Genomic DNA, 12,717 nt, shown 5'->3' on the forward strand with positions numbered 1-12,717 from the left:
CAGTCAAACCCGATACAGTACTTGACGGGCGCCTAGTCGATTTTTTTTTCTTTTTTTGAGTGACTTAGTATGGAACGGAAACTGGCTTTTCTATTGTGTCTGCTGTGTCTACTGTGTATTGTGTTCCTGGTGTTCCTGGTGTTCCCGGTTGTTTTCATTATGATCTGAGTCAAGATCTAGTCGGGTTTCCTCAGACATTGACATCGATGCGCAGAATTACTGTTTTCGAGTGGTGATTATCGAAAATTTCCAATTTGAAATACGTTTCGTGCAATAGAAGTACCCGCACGTGGGGTGTAGACTTCTAGAGTATATGTGTTCGGCTATCATAAATTTCAATTGTGATTGACATCATAGAATGAAGGCTCACAGCCGGTGATTTAAGCTCCTCAAATTGCTCTGTTTTTTATTCTACTTTGGATGTTTCTCGTTCTCCGAGATGCAAGAGTTTCGTCGCTCCCAAACCTCTTTCCTACTGTATTGAAGAAACAAACCCCTGGCGAAACCTATCGCATAGGCATCCATTTCATTTTGCTTGAAACTCTTGTCAGTGTTTGTGCCTGGAAACGTGTATCCATAATTTTAATCAAAGCGCCAACGTTTCGAATTGTTCAAGAACATCGATCGGACTTCTGAAGGGTTTGGGTCGTAACTAAATCACACAAGTTGACACGGGTAAATACATAAACATATAATAAACGAAGAAACAGCCAGCGCGGTCAATCATTGTCAGCCATACGATTCCGCCAAACTCAAGCTCAACTGTAGTCCAGCAGCAAAATTGGAGAGAAAGTGATCATCTTCACTCCATTAATACCACGGAAATAAAGCTTAACTCCGCCCAACGGCCCTAGAAGAAACAGGAACAAGAACGAAACTATTTTGGCCATTATTTGAGACACTTTTACCGAGATCACTTTTTCATTCAGAAAGTTCAAGCACATTTCCGAGACTTTTCTGTTTCGCCTAAAACACGACCCAACTTCCCCCACGCCGCAGCATATGCCGTTGGAAATTTCTCCCCATTCGGCGTTGGAATAGCCAGCGTTTATGACACTACTTGTGCATTAAACCGCTGTTTCGTGTATAGTGAAATTTTGAAGATTGGATATGCCCTGATACAACGACACCACTCTCATTCCAGAACTATTTAAGAGTAACTGCCTTAAATTTCTGCTGATTTGTATATATCATGGCGCCTAAGCTCACCCCACAGTCTCATTTGGTTGATATCCTAGTTTGCCAATCAAGGACTTTAGTAATGCTCGTTTTTGTGCAGAACCGCTGGACTGCGCATCTGCAAGGAACCTGAGCCATGGCAAATGATATCTACACACACAACAAAGCACAGACGAGACAATGCGCATGGTCGTCACAGCAACCAGCTGTCAGTACGAGCTCAGATTGACGGATTCACCCGTATCAAACGAGTCCCACTGAACCGGAGCAGGCCACACGTTCTCTATAGCCTTCGTTTCTGTCAAGATTTAAAAAGAGGGACATAGTCTTCTAACCCACGCGCTACAGCCGCTGAGGGGCAGTATTGCAGAGGTTACGAGCGATTCTCCAATAGCGTCTAAAGTTAACCCTAACTCCAAGTCGAATTCCCCATTTGGAGCTTTTGCAGGTTACAATTCCGCTCTCTGCAGTTCCGATTCACCGGAGAGTTCATAGCCACCATGCAGCGGGCCTATGTGCCGGGTTTAAACCTGAGAAAGATTGTGTGCACTCCCCGATCCTGTAGGCATTTAGACGTATCTTGGAAAACCTTCAGTTACGAGCGCGAGCACGGCGATGGCTTTATCTTCTTGAATCTCCTTCCCAGAACGGCTAGCCGAGAACCGATCTTCTTAGACATACGCTACGTAAAATCACCATATCTGCCAACCCCTATGTAGTACAGCCACTCCATATGCCATTGCGCCGATATGTCCCATGAAAGATCGCGCATGACTGTTTTTTCCTAATCTTCACTTTAAAGTTCCGCCGCGCATACACTGACCCATATCTGGTAGGTACCGGGCAAGGCAAACCTCAAAGGCAGATTATCACCTCTAAAAGATCAACGAAGAACTTGGTGCCAATTGTGCTGTTGACGTAGGTTCCAGGTTTGTTTTGGCGCATTGAAGCACGTCTGAATGGTCTTGTTGTTAGCGGGTGCATGAGCCTTTGTTTTCAATGCAAATGCAAAAGACGCACATGAACGAAAATTGCCGCCAACTGCTGTTCCGTATCTTGTGCTGCCATTGTAACCCCCCGATAGCCATTTCTGCAAGATTCGGACCAGAGAGTAAAACAGACGCTTTGCGTGATGACATGGAAAATGCCGCCGTGTGTGTATATGCAACCGAGAGGGCGTTGGTTTACAAATGTGTATTATGGTACATACTGGCACTCTCTCACAAGAATGCACTAGCGCTGTCGAAATTGCTGTAGAAAAGTGGCTTTTCTGGTATTGGTCAATGGCTTTCTGACTGCCGGGTCGCCTCAAGAAACATCAACAGACACCTGCAGGTGCAGGCGGAGTGTGCATGGCCTCCGATCGACGTTGACGCATATCCTGCATGGTCACTACTAGTTTCCTTCAATAAATGCTATTACCGTGCATGGATGCAGAAATGTAGCCATGGCTCATCATCAGCTAGTTATTGGAAGGTATGCCTTCTTTGTGGCCATCGACGAGCGGCACCTCGGCAAAATAGTACTCCAACGCTCGCAACATTGCAGGAGCCAATTTATCCCATGGCATGATGCGTACCTCCTTATTGAATCCCGGCGGCTTACTTACTGAGTATTTGCGTATTTTCAGGGCAAGTTCCACCACCGCTGAGTCGTGTTCGCCGATGGCAATGCTTTTTTTGGACGGGAGAGGCGTCTTGAGCCAAAACCGCATGAGATTCAGCCGGATCCTGCCTCTCTCTCTGCGTCTCTCGGAATTATCCTGCGATCTTTTGCCAATGAGACATTCTATAATTTCAATGAAATCCACCGACGTCATAAAATGCTCTGTTCGTGTGTTGGTTTTACTCTTTTGTGTTTCAATTGACCGTATCACCGAGACTTCGACCTCATCCACGTCTTCCATGTTATCGAAAGGTGGGTCAAGTTTCACATCGGCATTCACAACATGAAAATAAACTTCGATAGTAGTACCTTTTTGTTGCCGGTACATTCTGATGATTCGGCGGCCTTGCTCAATCTCGACGTCAGACCAGGGAAACTTTTTCACCCTTTGATGGGAGGAGTAGAGAATGTTCAATTGGAGTGGCTCATACTGAACAATTTTGTTGAGCGAATTGGGCATTTGGCTGGGTCCACCAAGTCCTCCACGGACGATCTTATACTGTTTCTTACTTTTTTGTGCTTGTTCTTCCCGGGCTTGAATGCTATCCCTAGGTGTCTTGATAATAGGGATAGATTCCACGGAGCCCATGACATCGAAGGGTGTGTTTTCGACAGAACGTATGGTTGCTTCGAAACCTGTGATCGGCGCAAACTTCTCAATGTGCCTTTGCTTTATGGCAGCCTTTGCATTGTGCTCCGTCATAGGTTGAGCGTTTTCAAGCTCCTGTAGTCTATCTTGTTGCAGTGTAGTAGGAATCTGCTTTGTAAAGTTCTGTTGCTGTAGTCTCTGTGGTGTTTGATTCCCTGATCCAATTGATGGTGCATTTTGATAGTTCATGTTGAGACTTATAGCTGAGCTGCTTCCCATTCCTCTTCTTGAAGTCGCACCGAAATCATCGCGTTTGTTTTTAGTTGGAAGTCCATCGAAACTAGCGTTTTTCTGTGTGTTCATCCAATGCAATTGTACTTCAGGGCTGTATCCCGAATCCAGCGTGCTCGTCTGTTCTCTTCCAGGCTGGCTCCAACCACGAGTCTGGTTAGGGCGATATGGAAGGGCAGCGCGATCAAACTCAGAGTGATGAGGAACCTGGATGTGGTTATTGGCATGGCCGAAGTTGATGTTGTTCTGTGCGACGGGCATTGGGGAACTATTGTTTGCAACATCCATTTGCATGGGAATGGCGCCCGAGCTCGAGTTGTGAAACTGTGCGAATTGAAAGTTGTCATTGTTGTCGTGACTGTATAAGGACTGAACAGTGCTTGTGGTGTCATTGCTGGCCAACGACGAACCATTGTTTAAGTAGGAGGAGTTGAGGCCGGTGACTCCCAGAAACAGGGCCGTGGTCAGCGACGGCTCCAAAAGCAGCGTGTCCTGGTTGTACACAAAGTTGGGAAGGCTCTGGCCATACACATTATTACTCCTTGCCTCCATACGTTCGGGTTGAGGAACGTACATATTTGGGTTGTACGAGGTGGACACAGCCCCTACATCTTGAGTATACTCTACAGACGGCTGGAGAGACAGTAGATCGCCCATTGCCGAGTACGTGAAGCGCTGGGGCGTTTCCATGAAGTTCGAGTCCGACGACACCGGCGGATAGTAAGGAAGGTCCTGGTCATGGGGCACGATGGGAAGAGGCGCCGAGCCCGAACCAATACAATTATAAAATGACGGATCACAGTCACCGGCCTGCGGCACTGATTGGTTGTGGAAGGACATCTGCGGCGGGAACTGGCCGTAGCCCTCGTCTATGCCATGTTGGTCTCCATAGGACGAACCCTTGCCCTTCGGTAGAGAATGAAGTCCAATCTCTCTATCCGGCATTTGTAGGTATGTGTCTAGTATTTTGCTTGGAGTTGACTACGATCGAGCGTGGTGGCCAGAAGCCGGGAACAGTGTCTTTTGGTCGTCTGTGCGTGTGTGATGAACGACGCCGACAAAAGGCAGACGAGCGGTCTTGGTCTGCTAAGACTCGTCAATTGGAAGCTCCTCCGTGGTATGTGCCTTGCGGGAGTCTACAGATGGGAGTTGCAGGGCTGGATTGTGGCCGAGATAACCCCTTGATTTGGTGCCAACACTGAACAGAACCAGAACAGCGACGGAACGGCGGAAAGTGGATCAGACGACGAGAGGACCGTGGCGCGGAAGCAGTCAGAGGCGTGGACGACGATATATCCGGTCGGAAGAATTCCCAAAGACGGTACCTGGAATTCGTTCGTCTTCCAAGACTAAGTAAGTAGACTAAGTAGCAGCCCAGGGTAAATAAGGATAAGCAGGCGGTGCTATCTGGCGAGGGAGTTGAGAAAATAAAAGGCCGCGGCAAAAACAGTTACGGAGACGAATATGTGGAAACGATGTATGGAGCAGATAGCAGAGAACGGAGGCCAAGATGTTGTCACGCCTGGTGGAGGAAATCAAGAGTATTTATGTCGCGGCCAAAAGAACTATATTGACGTCCGGTTCGTGGCCCGTTGGGTGCGTTAGTGTAGGGTCGGTGGCAGATGGTTTCGCGGGTGTGCGTCATGCATGAGAGGCTCTTGTGCACAAACAGGCAGCTGCATAGGCGCCGCACGGCCCGCATTGTGCTTCAACTCTTGCATGAGTGGTTTTCTTGTTCTCCCCGCCGGGAAGGAGTGGTATGATGGTCTGGAAAAAGCGGCTTTGGCGGCGCAGCGGCTAAACAGGGACATTCCAGTGGGTGGGTGGTTTTTGCATAGATCTGGCGGTGCAAGCCGGCCTGATCATTCCAGCCGCTAGCGGCGAACTAACCCTCTTTCATTCTTCGGCTGGCCGGATCTGGGGCCGCATCGGAATGCGTCTGGAACAAACAGCCACTGATAGTTAATGGTCAAATAGTGTTGCCCCTGTATCGGAAAACAATGTGGGAAGTGCCGCAATACAGACAAAGGCGACGGTGCACATGCAGTGACGCCTACTTCTGCTGCACACGCACCTAAGTCTGTGGGACAACACACACTCTGTGCGAGAGTACCCATTGATAGCCTCTGGTTTGGAACGGTCCATTGTACGGATATCTTGCATCGCTGTAGGAGCACTGGCTACGAAGCGTCTGCTGGAAACACAACTGGGCCAATTCAGTGCCATGCCTCGCCTCTGGGGATACAGGGGCACTCGCGTGTTGGTCCACATTCAACGAATTGGGCCAGGCGGATAGAGCCAGTGGAGCCCAGGTTGCGGGCCCGGAACTGGTAAAACTATCGTGGGAAACTATAGCCTATGTTGTGGTGAAGTTTGCTAGGCAGATTAATTAGGTTTTGGATATGCTCGGCGCTCATGCTGGGGCTTCTGATGGAGCGGTGTCCTATTCGTCTAGAAAGCATCTGTCGAATGAAGCCACAAAAGGTGGAACGAAAAAAGAAAGAAAAAGAGAAAGAGAAGGGGACCGACTTGAACAGCCGCCGACAATTTCAAGACACACCTTAATTTTGCCGACGCTCCATCCGTTCGGTGACCTCTGGCCTCTCCTATCCTTCACCCCTCGCTACCGTCAGCTTCGTTACAGGCTTTTCCGAAAACGACATACGCGCTGCACAGCTAGAAGCACGATTCGGGCTCCAAACATCAAACCCCACGACAGCCGTTGATGATCAGTGCCACTACGGTCCACAGGCCAAAAGCAATAACACAGAGAAGAAAAAGAAAAACCCAGAAAATAGATTGTAAAAGGATGAATGAGAACGTAAAAGGAACAAAAGAATCATGCCCGTCATGCCTCCATCCCCACTCCCCATTCCTAATACATCCGTGTAAATGACCCTCCCTCAATCTGCCAAACCCACTCGGAGCCAGGCTCCGTCTCAGTGCCCCTCCAATTAATAGTTCCGAAAACGAAAAGAAACAAGCCCTTGATATGCCATGCGTGTTACTCAGGCACTGGCATAGTGCAGCTCCAATGACGCAGAACCTGTCGCCATTGGGATCCATGCAGAATTGAAAAGTTTAACTGGCCCTGAGAATAGACGACATGCGCCTACAGAGAGATACCAAGCACCAATGTGGAAATATGCTATCTCAGAGACCGAACTTGGATCTGAGGCGGCATGGACGACGGCGTTGCAAATTTCACCGTTGTGTTTATTTGCATGTTCCCTTTCGTTTCGAGCGATTTCGCCAAGGGCACTGGATCTTCCATGCCAACGGTGGCCATGGGTGCGGCTAAAAATCAGCTCACTTTGGTGGTCGTGGCTGTGGGAATGATTCTTCGAGATAATGCTGCAGACTGAGTTTAGTGAATACGAGGCTAAGTAGGCGGCGACGTCCGAAGATTTTGCCAGATGTGGATCATTTGGTGACGTGTGTGGTGCCTGCAATGTATGCGTTCACTGGGGGTATGTATTTAGTATTGGTTTATGTTTTAAAGATGGATTTAGTATTTGATTTTGATCTTTGTATTTGATCCTGGTCTTGATTTGATTTTGATTTGTATGGAATTTTGGTACTTGACTATGTATTGGATACTTAGCGCTTGATGCTCGGCACTTGTTTTTGACCACTTGTTAATTAGCGCTTGTTCTTAAGCAATTAATATTTAGCGTCGTTATTTACTGGCGGAAACGAGTTCAGTGGAAACTGCCTCAACATCAGGGTTTATTGGTTTTTCTGGTTTCGAGACGTTTGGTAAATCTGGCCTGGTGGTCTGGTTCCCAATGTCCTCGTACCGCCGGAATCATAAACTCGGTAAACTCTGAAGCAATAGTCTCCGTTTCCGAGAAATTAACTTACCTTACCCGATTCCAAAACCAATCGCCGCTTTCTCCCATGCATCAGTGCTCTCTGTCTGGGTGGGTTATGATCTCGCCTAAAGCTGCCTAATTGGCCCCTTCCGAAACCAAGAGAGTCATTTACTCAAAACCAATGCTGAATTAATTAAACGAGAGCGTAGCCATGCCCTTTCGGGATCGAGGAAATCATATCCTCGAAACCTGTGCAAGAGTGTCTAAACGAGAACGCAGCCATGCCACTAGAACCGACAACACGGTTCTTCTCGCAGTCAATGCGCTTTCACATCTCAAACCAGACCCTACCGCCTTTCCAATGGATGACTGTATTGACTATATATTTGCGACCGCCGTCTCCCCTTACTTCTTGTACTTAGGGTACAAGGCTTGGAAGACGTACATGTCGGCCAAAACGGCGGCGGTGATCACTCCCGCGTGGATGGCCACAACGTACTTGTTGTCGGAACGAATGCGGTGGCTCTCACTGTTGATGTACCAACCAGCGGCGGCACCGGCACCGAGCACCGCAAGCTGACCCAACACTACAGGGTTCTGCAACTCAGTCGACACAGCTGCGACGTTCTCGCTGCTGAAAGTCTGGCTCACATAGGCGCTCACATTGGCAAGCTGCTGCTTGACGTGGTCCACAACCTGCTCCACAGACGAGCTCTCCTTGAAGTCCTTCCACTCCTTCTTGGCTTCCTTCTTGAGGTCCTCGGCCTCGTCGCGAACAACGCCGGCAGCCTTCTTGACCTTTCCGGTCTTCTCGGCTACGTCCTTGACCTCCTTGCTGGTCTTCTCAACAGCAGCCTTGGCCTCCTTCTCGGCCTCTTTTCTCTCCTTCTCGAATGTCTCTGCATCAACGGTCTCAATTGAGCCGGATGGGTCGGTGGTCACCTCGAGCTCGGCTGGCTTGGGGAGCTTGGTTGGGGCAGCAGGGCCTGGGGCAGAGGCGGCGGCTTCGGCGTAAGACATGGTTTGATTTACGAATAGATAAGATTGGGGCTATGGGTGCAGTGCAATTGCAGGGGAATATATTTATGTGCGGGTGTGGTTTAGAGACGAACGACAATGGGAATTGGTCCGGTTGTTCTAAAGAAATGGGGGTGTTTGGTGGAAAATAGTGTGGTAGTTACTGAAAAGTTGCTTGGTACAGTGTTTGCTATCAAATCCCGGGGGGGAGGTTTGCTGTACTGCAGGAAAGACGTCTTTCTGGCTGATCGGGCCCTTACACCAAGGTGGTGTGATAGATAGGATCAGATAAGTGGTAGATTGAACCGTAGCTTTATTGATTTTTTTTTTACTTTTCTGCGGTGGAACTTCTCTTCTGCTAGATGTCTTTGGATTGTGTGATGCCGTCGTTTTCTGGCAGCTCAGGTGTCCATCGACTGTTTGGCGGGCTCCGTTGAACCGATCTTTGTGAGAGACACTCAAGTCCCTGGTCTGATCTGACTTGGATGATGTAGTGTGGCCCTTGTATGAATCCATGGAATGTTTTTTGGTGGATTTGTGTCTCAGGCTTCTTCGAGTGATTGTGGGTGGAAGGCCACTATGTCAGACATACCCTTCTGCACTGAGGACAAATACTTCATTTTCTTCGGAAATTATAGTTCCTATTGGTTTAGGTATGGTTTTGAAGGCGCCCTGTCTCAAAATCTTTTGGATATATTCATGGCGCTATCCGTTTCAAAGACTCAAAGCTTCACGAAACCTAAAATCAGGAATGAACACAACCAAACGTTCAGATACACTTTCTGGATGTTAGAATCAATACTTCTGTATCACATCCAAAGGGATTAGGTGTGCTTTTCTGTCTTGTTTGTGCTCTCATACGCTTTTTGAAGTCATTGTTGAAGAGCACATTCCACACAAACGGCTTGACCAGGCGAGTCGGGGATTGGTGGTTCTATCTTTTTCGTTTCATGGATTCAATGCTTTTATATCGAATCAAACAAATTCTGATCTTCATGGGTCAACATGTCTGGGGTGCGGAATCATATTCGAAAGTATTTGAAATCAAAGAAGCCTGCATGTCTGGTTGCCATTGCAACAGCGATTCACTTGGCTTTTTCAGATATTGCCTATTACTGATCATTTTCGGCGTCTTTCATTCTTTTTGGAACTTGCAGAGGTCTGACGGGAACTCTTTTTGAGTTGCACATGGGGACGCTGGCAAATCAAACGGCGGAATCCGCCAACTCCCGCAACCAATCGTCGAACCGAAACAGAAACGCGGATTTTCTTCCAAAACGTAAATAGCTTGACATGCAGTGGAGAAAATTGTTCCACATTTTGGAATTATTGAACGCGCGGCGGCTAATGAAGCAATTTCGGGCAAATGCCATGCATCGGCCAGGGCTCGTACTGTTGACATGAACAAGAGAATATACCAAGCCATTTGAGGAAATGACACAAAACCTAAAATATTTTTAACCTGCAAATAGCTTGAATTATTAATGGTGCATACCATCGACGCAAGATCATGCACAATTGTTCTCGACTCAGGAGACAATTCACCAAATGATCTAGACTGGGGCACCATCGGACCAATTGGGAAAATGCACCATAACCGTTACACGGAATACTGAATCAACATCCAATACAGTTGCCCTGATGAGGAACAGAAACTCCGCCGAAATATGCACCTTAAGGAGCTACCTACATCTAATTGTCGCTGACCACAGGCACCAAAGGTCGTGAGACACCAGCGACTGTGGATTCGAAGCACGGATGAATTCTGGTGGTGGCTTTTGTGGTGAATGCAACAATCCTTAAATCATTGCCTTTGCATAATCGTCGCTGGGGCGTTGCCATGGCCAATACCTTAAATCGGCCCGAGATTTGACAGGTGGACGGGGAACTTGGGGATAAAGGGGTACAATTGCTACCGTGTGTCGGCCGACGATAATTGGCTACATTGACCGTTTAGGTTAGGGTGGAAGCACCTCAGGTACTATAGTTAGAGGGGATTAACCACCTCCACCATGAACCGAAAAGCAGAAAATTAAAAAATGAAAGAACAATAATGCCACGCTATTGATAAATCAACGATATTGAAATTTACATTTTTCACAATTTATTGTGTCTCATTGCCTATCTCACAATATAGGCCTCATAGGATATTACCCCCTGCACATTGACACTAGGGCTTCAGCCCTCGCACCACCGATGCGCGCACCCCATCGAAAAATTCTCCATCCTCTCCCTACCACCTCCATCCTTTATCGATCGAAAACCACCACCCCGGCTTTCCACGTAACATTCCGATAAATCATCATGTCCGCTGCACCAACTGAAGCACCAAAGAGAGCCTTCGGCAAGAAGGGCGGTAGAGGCCCAAGAAGAGGTAGAAGAGACGAGGAGAAGGGTTGGACCCCAGTCACCAAGCTCGGTAGATTGGTGCAAGCCGGTAAGATCACCACCATCGAGGAGATCTACTTGCACGCTTTGCCAGTCAAGGAGTACCAAATCATCGACCAATTGCTCCCAGAGTTGAAGGACGAGGTCATGAAGATCAGATCTGTCCAGAAGCAAACCAGAGCCGGTCAAAGAACCAGAATGAAGGCTGTTGTCATCATTGGTGACTCCAACGGTCACGTTGGTTTGGGTATCAAGACCGCCAAGGAGGTTGCTTCCGCTATCAAGGCTGCTATCATCATCGCCAAGTTGTCCATCATCCCAATCAGAAGAGGTTACTGGGGTTCCAACTTGGGTGCTCCTCACTCCTTGCCAACCAAGGTCACTGGTAAGTGTGGTTCCGTCTCCGTCAGATTGATCCCAGCCCCAAGAGGTAAGGGTATCATTGCTTCCCCAGTCGTCAAGAAGTTGATGCAATTGGCTGGTGTTGAGGATGTTTACACTTCTTCTTCCGGTTCTACCAGAACCACCGAGAACACCTTGAAGGCTGCTTTCATTGCCATCGGTAACACTTACGGTTTCTTGACCCCTAACTTGTGGGCCGTTCAAGCTTTGGCTGCTTCTCCTTTGGACACCTACGCTGACATTGCTAAGGGTGGTAAGAGAAGATACTAAGTTTTATGTTAATTAATTTTCTGTAATACATAACTTCTCACTCAAATTAATTGTAGGCTGTTTGTCGGAGTTTCTCAGCTTCAAGCTCATATCGAAATCTGAACTGTTGAGTGAATTGAGACTTGTCTTCGCTTTTTTGAGAAAGTCTTACATGCTGCTTTTGTTTGGTATTTTGTATTTCATTTGATTTTTCTTATGCTTATTTTTTTGTCTCTATCGTGGCTGTGGGCTCGATTCTTTATCCAGCCAGATGGCTCGAAGCGATGATTATGCAATATGTAGAAAAAGAAATTTGAGGACAAAAATTATTTTTGCTTCTTTTCAATGGCTCTTTGTTGCCTAGATCCAATTTATATCAATAACCAATCCACCCATGTAGTCGAGTCCAAGTGATATGATTTATGGCGGGATTTCCTAATTACAACTTCGAAATTGAGACATTCACCATATTTCATTTCGAGCTTCACTTGATTCTCCCGTTTTTGTCTCAATCATTTATCCGTTTTCTTTTCTGTAGTTATATTGTTCAATGTGACTTCTGTTTTGTAATTTTTCAATTTTAGGAGCAAATGTTCAGACAATGCGAAAAGACACAAGCCAAACAATATTCGAGATTCAAACAAAACTACCGATGAAACGTTAATTATCTATATATTTTATGGGTGTATCTAAATTATCTAAAGGTTCTCTCCATCAGAGATCACCACACTTCTTACTCCTGACTATTCTCATTCAAGTGTGACATATCTTAAACATAACGGGCATCTTAGCTAATGGCCTATTCCCTCTTTCTTGACAAAACAGATTCTTATAGTATGATGCAATATTTTCTTAGACTACTGTGTACCGAAACTTTTTCAAAACTATTTAGAGATGGCAACACGATGCCGCCTACAAGCAGAGAGTTTTGTAACCGTTCGTAAATCGTAAAATTGTCGTCTATGATCTAAAAGTCTTAGAAAATGGGCCAGCCATTAACTATAATGCAATGTTCAAGGGAGAAGGGCCTGATGAATAAACATCAACACCCAATCTCTGCAGCTCGAGAGTATGTTTGTAATTTTAAGTTTTTTTTTATTATTCTTGTATTTTTTTTTTTAT

At 46.8% G+C, this 12,717-nt stretch overlaps 2 protein-coding genes across 2 annotated transcripts; one reads left to right on the forward strand and one right to left on the reverse strand.

Annotated features, from left to right (window-relative positions):
• Positions 1 to 2,641: 2,641 nt before the first annotated feature.
• On the reverse strand, positions 2,642 to 4,669 carry PUMCH_002558 (uncharacterized protein; the record flags this gene model as incomplete). The annotated part of the gene is made up of 1 exon (XM_063021564.1): positions 2,642 to 4,669. One exon carries the CDS (start codon positions 4,667 to 4,669, stop codon positions 2,642 to 2,644), a length of 2,028 nt encoding a protein of 675 aa, XP_062877634.1.
• Positions 4,670 to 10,860: 6,191 nt separating this feature from the next.
• On the forward strand, positions 10,861 to 11,616 carry PUMCH_002559 (uncharacterized protein; the record flags this gene model as incomplete). Its single annotated transcript, XM_063021565.1, has 1 exon — positions 10,861 to 11,616. The coding sequence occupies one exon, from the start codon at positions 10,861 to 10,863 to the stop codon at positions 11,614 to 11,616; it is 756 nt and encodes a 251-aa protein (XP_062877635.1).
• Positions 11,617 to 12,717: the final 1,101 nt, after the last annotated feature.

Source organism: Australozyma saopauloensis, chromosome 3 (assembly GCF_035610405.1).
Source record: "Australozyma saopauloensis chromosome 3, complete sequence".
NCBI classification, from domain to species: domain Eukaryota; kingdom Fungi; phylum Ascomycota; class Pichiomycetes; order Serinales; family Metschnikowiaceae; genus Australozyma; species Australozyma saopauloensis.